General features: G+C 44.1%; 1 protein-coding gene across 1 annotated transcript; it reads left to right on the plus strand.

The window, feature by feature from the left end:
* Positions 1-7,909: 7,909 nt before the first annotated feature.
* On the plus strand, positions 7,910-19,749 carry PCMTD2 (protein-L-isoaspartate (D-aspartate) O-methyltransferase domain containing 2). The gene is made up of 6 exons (XM_048963364.1): positions 7,910-8,028; positions 10,147-10,479; positions 11,935-12,037; positions 13,771-13,942; positions 14,913-15,036; positions 16,429-19,749. Exons 2-6 carry the CDS (start codon positions 10,173-10,175, stop codon positions 16,809-16,811), a joined length of 1,089 nt encoding a protein of 362 aa, XP_048819321.1. The 5' UTR covers positions 7,910-8,028; positions 10,147-10,172; the 3' UTR covers positions 16,812-19,749.

Below are 19,749 nucleotides of genomic sequence, written 5' to 3' on the forward strand. Positions count from 1 at the left end.
CAGCAAGTGGAGAGTGAGAGCTGGGCGGCAGAGAAGAGCAAGGATTTCACTTCAAGGATGCAAGAGGAAAGATACTTGTGTTTGGTTATTTCTATAAATCATTGGTTGTTGTATAAATCATTGATCAATGTGCGTGTCATTTGGCCTTGCGGGACACCACTGTTTATTGTTAAAAGCTGCTAATGACATATCCCTCCATCCTTCTGCTCAAGTGGTGCCTTCCATTTGCCAGCCTTCACTCAGCTGCTCCTGGAGAGCCATGGGCTGCAATGAGGGTTTGCAGGTGGGAGCAGAGAGGAGTTTCTTTGCCAGCCTTGTTCTTTCTTTCTGATTGTCTTCCTTCTTATCATAGAGCTCCTCTGGGTGATGTCTCAGGGCTGGGTCACTCTTGCTGATGGGGATACCTCCTTCTCCATTTGGTTCTCTACTGGGGGCAGAAAGCAACCATGCTCTATAGAGTTGCCATTTGGCACTGAATTCACTCCTCAGCTCTAGAAGATGGAGGTGAGATGAGATCAGGGAGAAACTCAGTGTGCTGGGGAGGCAGTAGGAAGGGCTCTGCCCTGCACTTGTTAATGTACTTGCTTCTCCAACACTTTTATGAGAAGATATATCCTGAAACGACCTTCCACTTTGTGCAGAAGGGCTCGTGGGACCAGGGCTGCGTTCTTCAGACAAATAGCTCTCGTTATTCCAGATGCCTTCATCCCCTTCTTTCAATGGGATGAATAAATCTCCAATTGTTGTAAAAATGGTAGTATCAGATTTAAAGACGTTTTCATCCCTGTCGACCAGGAAGTACAACAACCATTAAAGTCTGCATTCATTTATATAACTGCAGCACTCTTTTGTTTGAATGTCAGCGGTAATCTGGGATGCTCTGCAGAACAATGAGTCATAAAGGGACAGAGGAAGGACATGCGATCTGCTTGAGCTCCAAGGCCAGCACCAAGGCTCAGAGCACACCAGGAGGAGCCTGGCCACACTGACGTTTGATGTCTGACCCCACAGCCCATATGGAAGCCAGTATGTGCCAAAGCTTTTCTCTTCGTCTTTCTATTCACAGTGAGTCCTGGGATCCACCCAGCTAACATAAGTAATGACCAACCATTGACTTAAACAGGGGCTAACCTGGACTTTGCTCCAGCTCAATGGCACTGGCCTCAGGGGATTTTGGCTTGAGACTCATCCAGCACAAGCCCAAGGATCAGCTCCTTAGAGTTTGCCATTTGCCAGAGGACTCCTTGGGCTTCAGAATTTCATAATCTAGCCCAACCACGCTGAGAGTGTTTAGCAATTAAATAACATAAATCCAGAAGCTAGATTAATAAACAGTCTAGGCTGTCTAGAGTAGTCTGCAGTATGGAGAGAGAAAACTGTAAAACATTTATTACTGGCTTGGAGATGAAGTCATTAATGTAATAACTACATGTTGCTTTCTTCTTACAGTTGTTAGCAGTCTGGAGGTTACAGAAGATTAGGTGAGAAACTCACTGCCTCCTGCCGAGAGGAGGCTTTCCCATGAAAGCCAGAGCCCAGCTCCCATCTGTCACCCCATTACATTTGGAGGTGGTGAATATATTACCGTGCCGCTCAGAGAACTAAAACAAAACCAAATTTCTGCTGGCCACATGGCAACCCTCCACGAAATTTAATGAGGACGCTGTCCTTTGTGTGCTGGGCCAATTCCAACAGCTGTAGAGATGAAGGCAGGAAGATCTTGGCTGTCGCTAACAGTAGTGATGCCTTTGAGCACCAAAGCTTTGCTGCCTGAGATCCTGTGACACCAACAGCAATGTCAGTGCCTCCCTTCCCTCTGATTTCTCAGTGGGTCTTCACTTTTTCAAGAGAGGGAACAAGAGCATTATTTTGGTCCCTGCTGTGATCTGATATTGGGGAGCTTCCAGAACTTGAACATCAGCAGCCTCTTTAGAGTGAGTGTGGATGGAGCCCTCTGATGAGCTTGCTCCCCCACTGATAACTGCAATTCATGGTGATGCTGCAGCGAAAGTCAGGCGAGGGGTGAGGGAGGGCACCTGTTGGTACATTCCTGGCAGAATTTGTCATCGTTTCACTGGGGAAAAAGCAGAGAGCTTTCATCTCCATGCAGAGCCTGCAGCTCCTTTGCTGGCTGTGGAGGTAACCAAATTGCCTACATAACTTAATTGAATCATTAGCCTGCTTTGGACAAGTAAAACATGAACAGGCATGTCTCATGAGCATGGGATGCAGAACAGAGGCTGTGCACACACAGAGATATGGGGGCAGGCACCCAGTCCAGTTGCAGCCTCCTTGGGAAGACCGGCTCCAGCAGGACCGGGTACCCATCCCTGTCCTTGTCACTGTGGGAGGCAGAAGCCACAACAGGGTGCTGCAGGGCTCCCGGCCAACACTGTCCCAGGCACAGCATTGCCAAAGCAGAAATGAGTGGGAGCCCTGATTGAGCATCTCAAAGAAAAATGAGAGGTCAACAGGAAGAGATGGGAGCCAGTGCTAAAGGGTAATGATAGTGAAAGGCATCCACGTGTTCCAGAGCAATGACAAGCATCTGCAGACCGGCAGTGATGGATGCTCACTTTCAGCTTGCACCATTTGGTGTGACCGTTTTTCTGCTAGGAGTGCAGTGAGGACCAATTCACCCTGTTTTCAGGTCATTTGCAGGTAATCTTGTTGACTCGAATCATCCTTGATGATCACCCAGAGGAGAAAAAAAGATAACATCCCTGAAACAAATGTTTTGGCTTCTCCATAGAGGAAGTGCTCACTCGAGGTTTGTGGGCAGTTTGGGTCCAAAACTCACTCTCAAGGCACTGCAGATGGGAAGCTCTGGATGGATGTTATGCTATGGCTTAGTGACATCAGACTGTGCTTTAGCACTGAGCTTGTTTTTAGTAGTACCTGAAACGGGAGGGTATAGGGACAGAGAGAAGGAAAAGGCTTGTGCATCAGATCATAGAATCATAGAATCACTAAGGTTGGAAAAGACCTAAAAGATCACCCAGTCCAACCGTTCACCTATTCCCAATAGCTCCTACTAAACCATGTCCCTCAACGCAACATCCAGTCTTTCCTTGAACACCCCCAGGCTCGGTGATTCCACCACCTCCCTGGGCAGTCCATTCCAGTGCCTGACCACCCTTTCTGAAAAGTAATACTTCCTCATGTCCTGCCTGAATTTCCCCTGGCGTAGCTTGAAACCATTCCCCCTGGTCCTATCCCTAATGACACGAGAGAAGAGGCCGACCCCCAGCTCACTACAACCTCCCTTCAGGAAGTTATAGAGAGCAATAAGGTCTCCCCTGAGCCTCCTCTTCTCCAGGCTGAACATTCCCAGCTCCTTCAGCCTCTCCTCATATGGCCTGTGTTCCAGACCCCTCACCAGCTTCGTTGCCCTTCTTTGAACACGTTCCAGGGCCTCAATATCTTTCTTGCAGTGAGGGGCCCAAAACTGGGCTAGATAGGCAGCCGTAGTGCTGATCAGCAGGACAGATCCGTAAGATATTCCCAATATCACCAAAAAAAGTAACAGGAACACTTCTGCAGAGTGCTAATCTCAGTTTTCTCCCCACAACAGACTAATTTGAAGCTGTCAGCACAAGCACCTTTCTCCTGACCATCCTATACTCTGGTCCACATCCTACACAGGCTGGGCAAATGCAGACACCCTTCCCCAGGATCATATCATCCCATTTCCCTTTCATTTCTCTTATCAACGCCACCATTCAGTTCCGCTCCTTATTGTCAGCCGTTATCACAGTGAGCCAAGAAAGAGCACAGCTTCAGCCAGGAGGAAAAAAGAACAGGTGAAATTCTGATGTTGTCAGCTAAAATAGTTTCCAGATGAGCTCTGCCCACAAAGAAGCTGCATTGGAGTGAGTTAGTTGCTAAATTTTGCATTTGCTCCTTACCCTTCCTCTCAGCTTCCAGCTCAAAGTGGAGTCCTGACATTGGAAAGCACTGATAGAATTAGTCTCCTACAAACTGCTCGCTGGGGCTTGTTAGCTCAATTGTTAATGCTAAATTCTTATCAGAGCCACCTTAAAGAACATTAATCAAGAAAGGCTGAACTCCCTGCCTGGGTCACAGAAATTTAATTAAACCCCAAATAAAACTGGAAAATCATTTTGAAAAGAGATGAATGCAAAATGGTTTTCATCATTTAACTCTGCATCTTCGTAGTTCAAACCCTCACCCGTGATTTCAAAGGGAGTTTTGCTGGTCCAAAGGCAGGGAGAAAGAAACGGATGCTCATCCAGTGGAAATGGAAAACACAAAACCACTGATAGCTGCCTGCTTAGCACCAGGACCCACAGATGTAGAGGAGCACAATGCCCTTCCAAGTTAAATCTTCTAGAGTAAGATTGTGTTATGGTTCTGGTTCACGGATTTGTATCTGCTTTCCCTTTGCCAAAAGGACTCATGCAACTTTCAAGCCATTTGTTCTGAAGACACACGTATTGGTGTCAGCAAGACTTTGTGTGGGATACTGAAGGCAGTTCTGGGACCTGTCTTTGGGAAAACAATGTATTTATCCTTGAACAGGTGCAGGGAAAGACTGGCAGGGTGATTAGTAGAACAGAGAACCTGTCTTAGGAGAGGAGATTAAAAGAGCTTGGCTTGTTTAGCCTAGAAAAACAAAGGTTAAGAGGGGATATGATTACTCTTCATAAATGCATTCAGGGTGGGAAGAAGGGGAATGATTTAAGTAAGAGGATAATGCCAGTGGGAGATCACATAAGGTGCACCTTGGCTGGGAATAAATTCCCATCAGAAATGTGAAGATGTTTTCCTATTGCTGGAGGAGGGAGGTCTGGGGAAGGTCAGACAGCTGGGCAACCCCCGAGGTTTGCAAGGGATCAAGCAGTTCTCTGTCCCGTGTCCCCAGCTGCAGGGAATTTAATGGTGCATTTTCACCACCAAAGATGGTGCAGCCAGGAGGCTTCTGGCTGCTCTCTTTCCTTTGACCATGCAGGACTACATAGCAGCCCTCCTGCTTTCAATTCTGACATTTCAGCTAAGTGAGATGAATCCAGGTCTTTACGAGTCCTTTTTCCAAGAGGCAGTGGCTATGCACAAGGCAATACAGTGGAAATCAAGACATATGTTCTTCCTCTTGGTTCAGCAATTACTCACAGAGCCCTTTGATGAAGTGAGCATAGAGGGAAGCTTCAGGACACACACACAGATACTTGCTGCATAGGCAGGAGGATCCAAGGTGATCAGCTGCTGCTGTGCTCATAGAAATAGCGGTGTAAATTCATATGTTCCCATATATTTACATGTATGCATATGCATGTGTGTATGCATATATATGGATAATCTGCTGAACACGGTACAGTGCCAGGGTGTCTAGAAAAGGCAACAGAACATAGTTTGCAAAATTAGAAAAGAAAAAAAGAGAAATGATGAAAACATAACCCTATGATTTAATGCTCCAACTCTTAATTCATGGAACTCATCCCATCACTCACAAGTTGTCCCACTGATTTAAACAGCAATCTGCATTGCAAAGCTGCAGGTCAGTGCAGCTGGAGCTCAGCCTAACAGCCCCTGGCTTGCATGCTAAAAGTCATTTTTACTGTTTGCTCTTTCGGATGGATAAAAACATCCCATTTTAACCGATCATCACCAAGGTGAAATTCCGAAAGTTAAATCGCCGATCCCACTGGCGAGGCTCGCAGCCGTGCCCGTTCTGCTGGGGACACCTGGCGGTGTGAGGCTGGCAGATGCTGTATGCGCCGGCCCTGTGTCCCCAGGCTCTGCCTTCCTCGTCCCACTTGGATCTGCCTGCTCTCAGAAGCATCTAGAGCTGTGCAAGCCGGTGGTCAGATAGCAAAGCCCCCAGTGAGCCTTAAGGATAGAGGGAAGGTCAGGAAGCACAGGTAAAGGAAGCACAAGGCATCAGCAATTGCAGCAGACGTGTGAAGTCATGAAGGACGCGAGGAGCTGCTTCAGGGGAGGGTCAGGACTCTCAAACAGGCTCCCCACAGCAGTTTTTACCCAGCTTTTAATACTTTTTTCTTTTTTGTGCAAAACAAACAAACAAACAAAAACCAAGCTGCTGTTTTTCAAGCAGCTCTGCTGGGATGAGGAGCAGATGCTGAACAGAAGCCCTGGAATCATATGTGTATAGAGTTTGTCCGTTCTGCATTTGCAGATTTCAACAGCATTGCCATTATGCATGAGTGCTTTTCTTATTAAACAAGACGAGGCAAGCACAATCAACGTGTCCTGTTTTGGTTGAATCAGCAAGGAGGTGTTTCAGTGCTCACTCTCCACAAATAATCCCATTCTCCCAGGCAGCTGTCTTCTGCGAAATGAAAGTGCAGACATCTACAGTATTACCCGGTGCCTGTTAGCATGAAGTCTGCTGTTATCATGTTAATGAAGGGAGCTGAGATAATCACCTTAACGCATAAATACATCTCTGATGCTGATTCACTTTCTTCCTATTTGAGTCTCATTTACCAGGGCAATCTCTTTTTTTTCCCCCCCTGTAGTCTTGTTGTGTTTGGAAGGATGGCTTTTTTTTTCTTTTTTTTTTTCCCCCCACAAATAATCTTCAGAAAACATAAGAATTCTCCTCTCTAGGTGTGGTTAACCCTTATTGTTTTGCAGACATGCACAGGACCAAATCGTGGATCAAAGGCCAAGGCAAACAATTCTGTCCTATCTGCAGCCTTAGAGGTCACACATCCCATAGCCTCAGCTGACATTGTATGGGCCACTTGTAGATGAAGAGACACACAATATTAGAGGATAACTTGTCTTATCCTGAGCGGGTGATAGGAACCACCTTTACCCAATGTCTTCTCGGACCTTACCATACTGGTTACAACCACTGAAGGAGCCTGCTTGGCTGCATATAATCCAAATCAGGTGTCTGACGCTCAGGAAGATGATGTTAGGGGACAGGGACACTACTGCACAAAAGGTGAGTCAGCTACGTGGCAGCCTTGTGATGACACTCCGTGGTTCTCTCCAGCCCCTGGAGTCAGGTGAATAAGCTCTTAGCTGATTTTCATAGGGAATTTCGTTTTGGCGATTTATGCTTGCCAAAATGCATACACAGTTCCATGCATGCTGGATGTTCATAGGCTTAAAATGCAGTACAACAATTGGCGTCAAGGCAAACATCAATTAGAGTAATGCTTTCTTCCAGGTTCCCATGGTATTTTCCCAAGTCTGGCAGATGACAGCAGGACATCTCATGTCAGCCAGGCTTCGTGCAGGAGGCTCAGAGATGGCACAAGGACCACATGTACCAGCTGGGGACAGGCATGTCCCCACACTGCCACTCCCCACACCAAGCTGTGCCTTGGGGACCCATTCCAAGAAAAAATTTCTCCTGATATCCAACCTGACCCTCCCCTGGAGCAACTTAAAGCCATCAGCTCTCATCCTGTCGCTGCTGCTGGGGTGCAGAGGCCAACCCTCACCTGGCTCCAACCTCCTTAAGGAGCTGTAGGGAGCAAGGATGTCTCCAGTAAGGCCTGGGAGATGCACCCACGGGCTGTGCAAAGGCACACAGTGGAAAAAAAGAGTGTCTCTATTTAAACCTGGTGCACACTTAGGCCACGTCTTGGTGCGGTGCGTTGTCCCAGTCCCTGTGTACACCCGCTCTGCACTTTGGCCTGATGTTATCCCTGCTCTGCTGCCCATATCAGCCTGCCAACCTCAGCTGTATTTACACATATTCTACACCTACTCCTGCTCTGCTCAGCCATAACCCTCAGCTCCGATCTGACGGCCTGCTGCGAACATAGACAGGCCCCCTATACAGCCCCAGCCTGCACTCAGCCAACCAGCCCTCCTCCCCCCCCCCCGGCAGCTCTCAGTGGTACCGTCCAGGCAGCCCCCGCCCCCATAGCACTTAGCGATGCTCTCCCCTCTCCCCACCTCCCCGACGCGATGGTGCGTGCCGCGCATGCGCAGTGCGCGGCCGGCGCTCGGCGGGGCAGTGTTTACAGCTGCGGGCAGAGCCGGGCCGGGAACGAGCGGGTAGAACCGGGCCGCGCTGCCTCCCAGGTACGGCTCAGTGGGACGAGGATCCTTACGTAGCACGTAATGTCAGAGCGAGTGATGTTAGGCTGCCCGTGGAGGCGAAGAACTGCGCTTTAGTGTGTTGTTCTTGTGCCCTGATTGCGTTGTAACGTGTGGGCTTTGTTTTTGCTGCTCTCTTCGAGGCGTGTGATGGAGGGCGTTCTGTGGGGGGTGGTTGTGAAGATGGCAGAGGGCTGCTGTGGTGCTGGAAGGCTGCTTGGTGCCGTGCCTGCGTTGTCATCTGCTTGTGGTTTGTGTGCGAAGTACAGCTGGGGGTGCGGGGAACCGAATTGGAAAGGTTTGTTAAAGGTAACGCCTCCCCATGCTGTGTGTTCCACCTCCCAAAGGGAGAAAGACAGGAAAAGAATACAAATGTGGAATTAGCCGAAGTGGGTAAACCGCCATCTGCAATAAAACACTTGTTCTGTTGGAGGTCAGTGAGTGCTCAGCGAAAGTAATGCTTCAGTGACACCTGTAGGGAGCCGTGTGTCCGTGGGGCTCCTTACGGACTGTCTGCTTGCTTACTTACTTACTGTAAGTCCTTCCTTACTTGCTGTCTGCTGAGCTGATAGCAGGTCAGACCTGTTGTGCCAGCGGGGGTTGCATGTATTGGTTTGGGATCCAAAGTGCAGCACTGTTAAAGGCTTTATGCTTTAAAGCTGAAAATGCAGATTTTTAATAACAAAAGCAGAAAAAAAAGCGCAAGTGCTTAATGTGTTAAACAACAGAAGAAACCAGGAATTCCTTCAGGAAAGAGTAATTCAATGCAGAGTGCTACAGCAAGTGTGTGCTGCCCGTAGGCACCCAGCCCTCCAAGTGTGGCTGCAGCAAGTCAACCTGTGTGTAAGAAGAGAAGGAAGAATCATGTTGGCTGATGAACCCACCTAAGTCTTAAATTTGCTGTGAAATTGCAGTACCATAGTTGTTTTGTGTGTGTGTGTAGAGAAGCTGAAGGAGTTACTATAAAAAGGAAAGGGGTGGTTTTCTTTTTCTTCAAGGTTTGCTAGTGGTCTGATATGGGGTTGGTGTGTTTGAGGCTGTATTGAAAGAATGGATTAAAAACTAGCTTGAATTCCTTGCATAAGTACGTCTTAGTTTCTGTCTCTCTGTAGGTGATGGGGGCTGCTGTGTCACTTGGATAACTGTGAAACTTTCTTGGGCTCTTGCAGGTTTTTTGTTTCCTCTGGAAGTGTTTAACTTTCACTTTGCTGAACGTAACAAACCCCAACGATTTCGCTGTAGGCAGATCTTCTGATCCCAGGAACGAATTCTAAGGCTCCTGCTTCTGTGGTTGTCACTGGGAGCACAGAAAGGCATTGTAAATAAATGCATTAAAAAAAAAAAGTTGTTTCTTTTTGAAAAGGGCTGCTCTTCCTCCCCCCCCTTTTTTTTTTTTAATGGGGGATGGAGGACAGAAGGTTGGAATAATTTGGATTCCATTGGATTTGGTGAAAATTGTCTCAGCAGCTGCAGTCTGTATTGTGGTCCTTCATTGGTGATGGCCTGTGCTCTGATGAGCTATGTGAAAGTGCATTTGCTAAGGAAAGCAAACTGTACCTATATTTAGATCAGAGATTGTAACCTCTGCAAACCCCCAGTCCTTAGGTTTTCTTTGAACGTGCAGCTTGAGGTTTTCCTTTCAACCTGTCTTTCAATTTCCTCTTGGTACATTAGAAATAGTCTACAAGTAGCAAGATTTCTGACTGGCAAGCCAGATTTAACTTATTGCTTGGATTTGCAATGAAGAATGACCTGTGAGCATAACATCTAAAGTAACCCCCTGTGTAAAAGGGCTCAGTGGAACAGCTGACACACTGGGATTATGTCAGTGTTGTTTGAAAACAATCATCTAAGTTATCTGTTCTAATTTTCCCTACTGGTGTCAGTACTAAATACCAGATCTGCTCTATTTTCTTCATGGTTTGGTTGGCTGGGATGGTAGTAATGCTTCTTTGGTTTGTTTCTTTGTTTCTGTTTGGTTTGGTTTGGTTTTTTTTGCTGCTTGTTGAGCTTCAGGTACATACAGGTCTCTCAGCATATGCAGCAGCATACCTGAGCTCAGATGCATTCTCTGCACCTCACCTTCTCTTTATTCTTCTTCAGTTCTAGTGCTTATACAAAGGTTGAAGATGGGAGGTGCAGTAAGTGCAGGAGAAGACAACGATGAGTTAATTGATAACCTGAAGGAGGCACAATATATCCGGACAGAGCTGGTAGAGCAGGCATTCCGTGCCATTGATCGAGCTGACTACTACTTGGAGGAGTTCAAAGACAATGCCTACAAGGACTTGGCATGGAAGCATGGAAATATTCATCTTTCAGCACCCTGCATTTACTCTGAGGTGATGGAAGCTTTGGATCTGCAGCCAGGGCTGTCATTTTTGAATCTTGGCAGTGGCACTGGCTATCTGAGTTCTATGGTTGGACTCATCTTGGGTAAATAACTTTTCAATCGTGCTAACTATTTTCATTAGGCTTTTGTTGTGTGATTTATTTATTTTCTTTTTAAGAAAGCCTTGAAATTAGGAAAGATGCATTCCTCAAGTAATGAAACAGAATGATATCTAGCAAAGTAAAGAATGCATTGATTCAGCTGGCCTATTTATCAGGATTTCATGCAGCTTGCTTTCTGGATCTGGATGGTGTCCAGGTTTCTGTGGCAAGTTGGAGCAGGCACCAGTGCAGTTACACAGGTTACTCTTGTGGATTCCTGCAGGACTGGCACAAACTTTGGTTTGTTGCTGCTTAAGCAAGAGCCCAGTTCAAGACTTCAGGAGTGGGAATGCTGTTGCTTAAACTAGGTTTGAGCATGCTCAGAGAAACCTCTGACTGTAGCTGCTCAGTGCCTTGTTATTTTTTGTGCTGTCCTTTCTAGACTGTAACACATCTGACATCCAGTTTTGGTTCTTATCAATATGTAGGTGGGAAATAGGATCTGTGGAAGCATAGTTCATGCATCAGAACTGGTTTTGTGACCACATCCGCAGTAGGTGAAAAGCATCAAAGTAATATTGTATAATAGCAGTCTGCCCTCAAGCATTTCTGAAGTCAGTGTTTGTTTGCTTTTGGCTGCCAGGATAAATAAATGGCTATGGGGTATGTTCTGTCCTCTTGTGGGGGTGTCAGGAATTTTAGCTGCTGGAATGTTTCTTGTCAGGATAGAGCCCCACTCCTACATCCCAGGGCCTTTTACGGAGTCACATTTGTTGTTTTCTGCTAGGTTTGTTAGATTAGTTAGTTAGATTGCTTGTGGTACTAATAGGAATGGGAGGGTGGTTGGACTAGATGATCTTGCAGGTCGTTTCCAACCTTGTGATTCTGTGGTTACTTTGGTTGCCAGTATGTTACTCTGGGAGTTGACTCTTCCTCCTGGAAAGGTTATCAATCAGAATATAAAAAAACATGAGTGCTGAATAACATCTGTATCTTTCTAATTTATTGTTGTTAATTGAGGTACAACTGAGGTCATTGGTCCTAATTTCTTTGATGAGGAAACTTAGCCTATCAGAAAGGGGTATGATATAAAACAACGTAGAGATTTCAGGAGGATTTATTAAAATATGCTCTACACCTTAGAGTTTTCCCCATGTGATCAGCTTCAGATCAACAGTGTTTCTTCACTGTCAGTGTTTCCCTCCTGCAGTTGACTTTGTATAGTTAAGCCTGCTGATTCCAAGTGGATGGTGCAAAACACCCTTATTTGCTGTCAGAGATTGAGTGTAGGGTTGTGCTTCCCATTGTATTAGTAAGATGCCTGACTCTGCACAATCACTGACTGGCTGCCTGCTTGGGGAGTAATCTGGTACAGGAAGCAACCAAAACTGTGTTAGTTGTGCTGCATTTTATGTTGCCTGTTAGCATTTCCTGGTACCTGTTCTTTTAAATTTTCAGGTCCTTTTGGTGTTAACCACGGTGTGGAGCTTCATTCTGATGTGATTGAATATGCAAAGCAGAAATTGGACTTCTTCATCAAAACAAGCGACAGCTTTGACAAGTAAGATTTCGGAATGGCCATTGAGTTCCATCTCATGTGCTTGGCTTTAGTTGGGGCAACTCTGCATTCAGGGTAATCTGAGGATTCTGGCTCCTTAGGGTTGTTGAGCTGCAGTGTGTGACCTTCTAAGCTCATATGTGTTGTGGAGGAGTTTCAGAAATTGTTGTGGTGTTCCTACCAGCAGCTGTGATGTGACAGAGCCTGAAAGAAGCTGAAAACAGTTACTTATTTTACAGTGCAATTACAGATAGCAACTTGGAAACTGCAAGTGACAGTAATAATTATGCTTGTGATCTGCGTGTTATCAGAAGAAAATGAGCTGATGTTGGTAGTGACCTAATATGTTTAGTCTCAGAAGAATAGAAATGGTATCTTAAATCAAGGAGGTATTTTTATAATGATTAAGTTAGTACTAAAGCTGCTTGGGAATTGATTTATGTTCTCCCTTACAACATCCATTCTGCTGCTGTCAAAATTAATAACTTTCTAGCAGGATAACCATTGCCAAAAGCAACCTCAGCAATAAAAGTCGTAGCTGTCTTGTTTTTGGATCTGTCTCACAGTTTGTTCAAACATGAAAGGAAAGCATCTCTGGCTACCTGAAAGTCGTCCTGTTGTGGGAGGAAGAAAATTGAAGTCTTCAGTGATGGAATTCAAACTACTCAGTTTTGTGCTGTTACTGCAGTACTGGAAAGCTGCTGATAAGAGCCATCTTTTCTTGATGCTGGCAGCAGACTGAAATTTTTCTGCCTGGAAGGTGCTTGCACACAGATGACTCTCTGCTTCCCAGAGTCACGTTGCTATTGTTTGAACAGGGGTTTTAGGGAAGGCTTTTTTCTCTCTCTGGGCAGATAGGGATAAAGCAAAAGTCAACTGAATTCAGAAATCACTGTGACTAGAAAACTGGCATTGCTGATAGATAATGGCTGCTGGGTTATCAGACTGTTACAATGCCACGTGTGGGGGCTGTTAGCCAGCTGCTGTGAAGTCTAGCATGGTTGCAAAAGCCAAAAGCTTGAGGAAGTGTTTGGGAGTAAGTAGGTACTGTGCTGAGGTGCTGGCAGAAGAATATATGTTGTATCAGCTCCAAAGCCTAGGCCTTAAAGCTCATGTGGATTTTGGAGTATATACAGAAAGCAGAAGCATTTAAAATTACTCAATTTGATTGTAAACTAAATCAAAAATGAAACAGACAAGAAGTGTTTTAAGAAGAGTGAAATCATGGCTATTTTGAAGTGAATGGCAAAACTCCCATTGTGTTCAGCACACGTTGCTGAAGCATCAGCCTTCCCCAGAACATCTGAAAGACATTTAAGAGCTTCTGAAAATGTTGAGGACCTGGTGCAGCAGTCCTCAGGTCTCCACTTCCAGAATTGCAGGTCTAACCCTTACGTTTGGATATTATAACTGAAAGAGCAGTAGGTAACTTAAAACTTCAGCACTACTTAATTTTATGCAAATCAGGTGTGAAATTATGCCTTGATACCCTTCAGAAGTGTTCATCTGAGCGTTCTCACCTCGTTCTTTTTGTGGTTTTGAAACTTCAGCTGTGCTCTGTTTTGATCACCTCCAGAACACAAAGGCTTGGGAGGAGAAACGCCATGAAATATTTCTGAAGTATTTCTCATTCTCCTCATTCTTCCAGAACCACAGAAGTAATTCATTTGCTAAATTGTGATATTCTTGTGTGATATGAATTTTCTTGGTGGTTTTGGTTTGTTTTTTTCTTTCAGATTTGAATTTTGTGAGCCATCTTTTGTTACTGGAAACTGTTTAGAGATTTCCCCGGACTGCACTCAATATGACCGCGTTTATTGCGGTGCTGGAGTTCAGAAGGAACATGAAGACTACATGAAGAACCTCTTGAAAGTTGGGGGAATTCTCGTCATGCCCCTTGAAGAGAAGGTTGAGTACCTTTCTACCTATTTGTCAGTTGTATTCAATTCTGATCTCAGTGTAGCCAATAACTTTTTTTTGTTAATTTGCACCTCTTTCAGCAGCGGTTTGGCAAATTGCAGGAAGCATGAGATGCACCAGTTTTCATTCAGAATGGAAGCAGTACTCTGAACACTTCGTAGTGTTTAAGTTCTACCACAGTATTCATAGCATGTGCTGATCTTTTGTTGTTAATTGCAACTTTATTTCCATGCTGCAGGAAAGTGTAAGAAGGCTTTGTTCAAGTTATATAATCTAGCATTGCACTTATGACAAAGTACAAAATTGCTTTTTGGAAGGCTTTATACTCTAACTGGCTTATGAAAGAGCTTGTAAGTTGTCCCTATTTACAAATGTCAATGGTTTTTAGTAAAATGTGAATTACTGCTCTGTCTGTAAAGTCAATATGGTAATTCAGATGATCACTTAACCCAACTTTACATCAAAATTTGGTGTAATCTAATAAACTTGAGTGGTCAAGGTGTTCGGCCGCTGATGTTCTACTTCCTGCAAGGTAGCTGGGGTTAACAGTGCAGAGCTTCTTCTCATTAAGATGCATTAGTGGTTGATTTAAGCTGTAACTGATATTCAGTGTGTTGCAGTCTACCTTCAAGAGTGGATGTTCATCTGAGACTGATGTTTTTGCTTACTGGTTGGATGTGGCTGTTCTGATTCAGAACTGGGGAAGGAAAGCAGGGTGACCCAAACTGCCAGTGCTCATATTCTATTGCATTGGGCAGAGCTACCTGGGGCTAATCCTGCCAGGATGTCTGAATTTTCTGGAGGAAAACAATGGATTCCTATTATTACCTGACTTTTTACTGTATTAATTTCCAGTACTGTAGCCACTTGCAGAGGCAGAGGATTGCTTGTTCATTTTCTATTTAGAAATCTTACTGTATTTCACACAAAGGACAATGATCTCCCTGTTTTGGTCTAGTTAACTAAGATAACTCGTACTGGTCCTTCTGCCTGGGAAACCAAGAAGATTCTTGCTGTTTCTTTTGCTCCTTTGATTCAGCCCAACCACACAGATTCAGGAAAGTCGAGGCTTGTTCACTTGCGTGAGTACAAACGTTCTTGGCTATGGGGGGGATTTCATCTGCTGTTTGGCTAGAAGATGTATCTTGGTTCCTTAGTTGTGACATTGCTATGTATATTTCCATAAAAATCATTCCAGCTGGTTTTCCTTCTTGGAGCAGTTGTCCATTTCGATTGGGTTCCAACACAGGAATCCTATCTTTGATCCTAGCAGCAGGTTGACTCAATCGTGTAGAATAAATTCTAAGTATTAATGTTGTGTGTAAAAACAAAACAAAAAAAAACAAAACAAAAAACTGTACCCAAGCTTTAAGGAAATGTCTGGTCATTACAGGCATCATTTTCAATCCCAGACTACCTGCTTTCATAGTTCTTGGGTGCTGTGCTGTGGTGGTGAAGAATACATAAATGGTAACTGTGAACAAATGTAGTCCTACCCAAAACAAGTCAGAATTATCCTCAGCTTGGAACAGTTGAGGAATCTGAGTTGTGCAGTTTTTGGTTGGCTGTTTGAAGTGCAATTGTATGCCATGGCCCCAATCTTCAGCTTAAGACTTCGGTGTAAAGCGGCCTCTTAAGAACGGGCAAAGACAAAGATACTCATAAAGAGATTAGTCAGGCTTTGGTCTTATTCTGGAAAGGTGTCTTTGTGTGACAAAAAGCAGCTCAGTAAGCAGTCTGTACAGCACCATAAAGTCCCCTAAGTCTGCATTTGAGCATGCTTTGTATGGTGCCTTTGTAGGCAGACATGCATTGATGCTGTATGAGTTGTGTTGTGAATTTACATGCTGGCAGCAAATAAACATAGAAAAATGAAGTCTTCCAAACTATTAGTGTGGGAGGGTTTTTATTTTAAACACAGTAAGTTATTGTATGTTTCTAAAATTACTTTTACCAAATGGTTTCCAGCCAGTCTTCTCCTGCTACGTCTGAAACGGTTTTTGATGAACATAAATAGTACTTATGTTTTATAAATAAAGAACTTGGCAAAGCTGAAATAAATTCACAATAGGCAAATCGTTTGTGGGTGAACTGAATAGACTTTAGGTCTAGATATCTACAGAAGGAAAATATCTGGGTTATTAAATAGTCGCAGTATCAGTAACTAAGTCCACATTCTTACAGTCTCCAAAATGCGTATCTTAAAATAATTGTGAGGACTTGACATCAAAATACGAAACTCTTCTTTCATCCCATTCTTTCTCTCCAGTTAATGAGAGAAATGCGTAATTAAATTTTGTTTGGGAAGCTACAATGCAGTTTACCGGAGTTGACAGGAATTGAATGGAGCTGTTGCTGTAATCGCAGCAGGGAATTCAAGTGGCCTGATTTAATTTGAGCAAATGCAGCTTTTCCTGAGAGCGCTCTTGAGGAGACTTTCTCCATCTCTGTTCATGATCTTCCTTTTGTTTTAGCCCCTGTGGCAGTTCGCAGCCTCCAGGACCTGGCTCGCATCGCCATCCGAGGAACCATTAAAAGAATTATACATCAGGAAACAATGAGCAAAAACGGGAACGGCCTGAAGAACCCTCCTAGGTTTAAACGAAGACGTGTGCGTCGCCGTCGCATGGAAACTATTGTTTTCTTGGACAAAGAGGTCTTTGCCAGTCGGATCTCCAACGCATCGGATGATAACAACAACTGTGAGGAGACCGAGGATGAGAGGCGAGAAGAGGAAGAAACGAAACCCTCTGAACTAAAGCCAGATCCCCCTGTAAACTTTTTGAGAGAAAAGGTCTTGAGTCTGCCTTTGCCCGATCCCTTGAAATATTACCTGCTTTATTACAGGGAGAAGTAATTTCCTTCTAGGATATGGGAGTAGGCAGAAAATAAAATACTACTTAGGGCTTGACAAACGTATACCACTTGCTTGCCTGCTAATATGACCACCCAAGGCAGTAGGCTGATTGGGGAATGTGGCTGCTGTATACTTAAACATTATAGCTTTTTTTTAAGTTTCCTCTTTCTTCTTGGTTGTGTGCTATAGTTTTATTCTACAGCAGGAATTCCTTAGGTAGCAAGTTGGTGAAGTGCTTGACTGCTTACAGAACGGAGGATTTAATTCCCTGAAACTAACTGCACAGAGATGGCTGCTCTACTGAATTGCAGTTTTTAAATGTTCTTAGATTCTTAAGCAGTTCCCCAAAGACCTTTGGTGTCTGTGCTCTCTCCCACTCTACCTGCCGTGTGTTTACCATGGTGTGTGTTCAAAGGAGGATGAAGATTATTAGTAAAAGCTGACCTGGCAAATCTTTTTCTTCTAGAAATGTGGAAAAAAAAAAAGCACAACTTATACAGAAAAGAAGTTCTGGTGTTACTCTTGAGATGTCCAGATTTTGAATGCGGAAGGAAGGCATCAGCTCCCCTTTGGTTGGTCCCAGCTTTGCTTTTTTTACATACTGATTTTCAGTGAAAGGTAGAAATGTTTACAGATTATTCATTTTCTTGGTGGGAAACACCTGTTTTAGAGTATTACATGTGAAATTGGTTTTTGTTTTTTCTTTTAAAGCAGTGGAGTCAGGTGAGGAGTAGTGAAGCTGAGCTTTGACAGGATGCTCAAGTGTTCAAAGTTGTGACTGTTGTCTCCAGAAGTGTTTACAGAGTAATCCTGAATGGGGATGAGGGTAGGGAGGAGATGGGCAGCAGAGATGGTGAATACTGGCTGTGAAAGCAGGATCTGCAGGTTTTGCAGTGATGTGTGAACTAAAATCTGCTTGACTGGTGTGGAGCGCAGAGCTCTAGCCTGGGCATGGTTTGTATCCTGGGAAATGAGCCAAAGAGGTCTGTGGAGGATATGTGGAAACTCTGGAACACCAAATTGATGTAATTCTGACTTAGGTGTTCCTGTGTGCACCCTTGTCATAGCAGGGTGGCTGGAATGCAGCTTGTGTACACGTTAGTCCACATACAGCAAGTGGAATGAGGTTGCCTTGGCAGTTTATTACTGCAGCAAAGAAATAGATGCTTTAACAGACTTGCATCAATGGACAGAAGAGCAGTGCAGTTTTATGGGCGTTGACTTTTGATTTTTATTCCTAAGTCTTCCTGTAATGCTGATGGGAGGAGATTCCACGCTGATTTCCTTCGACAAATCTGCATAGACCAACATAGCCTGAAAAGAAACCCTCGAGCTTATACTGATGTGTGGTACTCCTATAGCTGAGGGTAAAACCAAAAAGAATGGCGGCAGAAAAGCACTTAGTAGGTAATGAAGTTATGAAAGATGTCACCCCATCAGAAGCACTTGCATTGGTATCACCTTGATATCTATTTTAAGCTGTCTCCTCAGTTCCTGAGGAGGAATAAGACTCTCTTGCCAAAAAAAAAAATGCTGGTTATTCATGTAGTGGTATTGAGTTGCACAATGTAATGATAAGTAGAGTTTCAAAGTTCTGTGCAGCTTGAAAAACACACAGATTCCTCGTAGTTATCTCAACCCGAGTTGGAGAATTTTGCCTTGTTTGATGGGCTTTTTTTGGTCTTTGAGATGATGATCTGGTAGGTGTGGTGTGGCAGGTGGCCACGTGGTATTGAAGCAGCTGTAGGCTGTATCTTGCCTGCAGTGCCCCCAAGCTATTGAATCATCTTCCTTGCTCCTTTGGGTTTTTTTTTGGTTTATTTTGAGTGGGGTGGTTCTATGGCCACTGAGCTGATGGCTTCCTGTAAACTTCAAGCACCCATCTCGTACATCTGGCAACTACAGGGGATTTCTTTCTGCAGATGAGAATTCCATGTATGATGATAAATGGAGGCATAATAAAATCTGCATAAAGTTTTTCTTGCGCTTCCTCAAAGGCTGTCATCTCTGTGTTTGTTAGTTATTTCTTTAGAATAACTGTCATACCAGGTGTGCACCTTTCTGTGTGGTGGCACAGCTTCCATGCCTCTGCATATACAGGTTGCGTTTTACCTCTGGCTGGCAGGTCATCCTTCCATTTATTAATGGCAGAACTGTTCATGGATGTCATAAAGAAGTTACTTTTCAAATTGGCACCTGAAGTTCATGTCATGCTAATGAACCTGATTGAGATTCTGTTAACATTGGCCAGTTGAGGGAGAGCATCTTTAGTTTAGCTCTGTGTTATTTTAACCATTCCCCATATTCCAATTCTCAAAGGTATTTTTTTTTATCACAGATTTTCACCAGCTTTGCCTTTGTGTTACATCTGCTAGGCTTTTGCAGTATTCTGGTTTTCTGGATGAGGTTGAGTAAATAAATACATATTTATACAGAAAATATGTTCTTGGTTGTCCCCTAGCCAAAAAAACAACCCCCCAGATCCAAACAAACTCGTAGTAGCAGTTTTCTGTGTACTATAATTGTGAAATAGCATTGCTTATAGTGTATAAAGGAAGGGGAACTGTAAATGCATTTTCCCTCTGCACAAGCACTTGTACTGTAGTTTTTGTATGTGTTGTTAGTAATTATGGCATCACTGTTTGGTTGGGTTTTTTTCTTGTGTGGTCTGTAAGCTGTCTATGAGTTTTACCTGCTTTGACTGTTTCTTTTTTAGTCTTTGCTTTCTTTGTGTGTGACTCCCTTTAGGTTTAGACAGCACAGTAAGTTTGCAAAAAAGAAATGGTCTTCAAGCTGCTTTAATCACCAGTGTGTAAGCTGGAAAATCTGTGTGTGGGAATGGATTGAACTGGCCTGAGGCACACAAAAGTGGTAAAACTTCCTTTTAATGAGTGTTTCTGTTTCAATAAATACAGTAAAGACTTTTTAGCCTTCTTAA

Source organism: Lagopus muta, chromosome 16 (assembly GCF_023343835.1).
Source record: "Lagopus muta isolate bLagMut1 chromosome 16, bLagMut1 primary, whole genome shotgun sequence".
In the NCBI taxonomy this organism is placed as follows: domain Eukaryota; kingdom Metazoa; phylum Chordata; class Aves; order Galliformes; family Phasianidae; genus Lagopus; species Lagopus muta.

Excerpts from the sequence above, each read along its gene's own strand:
- PCMTD2 (XM_048963364.1), top strand. The coding sequence starts at position 10,173 with ATGGGAGGTGCAGTAAGTGCAGGAGAAGACAACGATGAGTTAATTGAT. Across the intron at positions 13,943-14,912 it reads TCATGCCCCTTGAAGAGAAG|TTAACTAAGATAACTCGTAC; the intron begins GTTGAGTACCTT and ends GTTTTGGTCTAG. Across the intron at positions 15,037-16,428 it reads GTCGAGGCTTGTTCACTTGC|CCCCTGTGGCAGTTCGCAGC; the intron begins GTGAGTACAAAC and ends CTTTTGTTTTAG.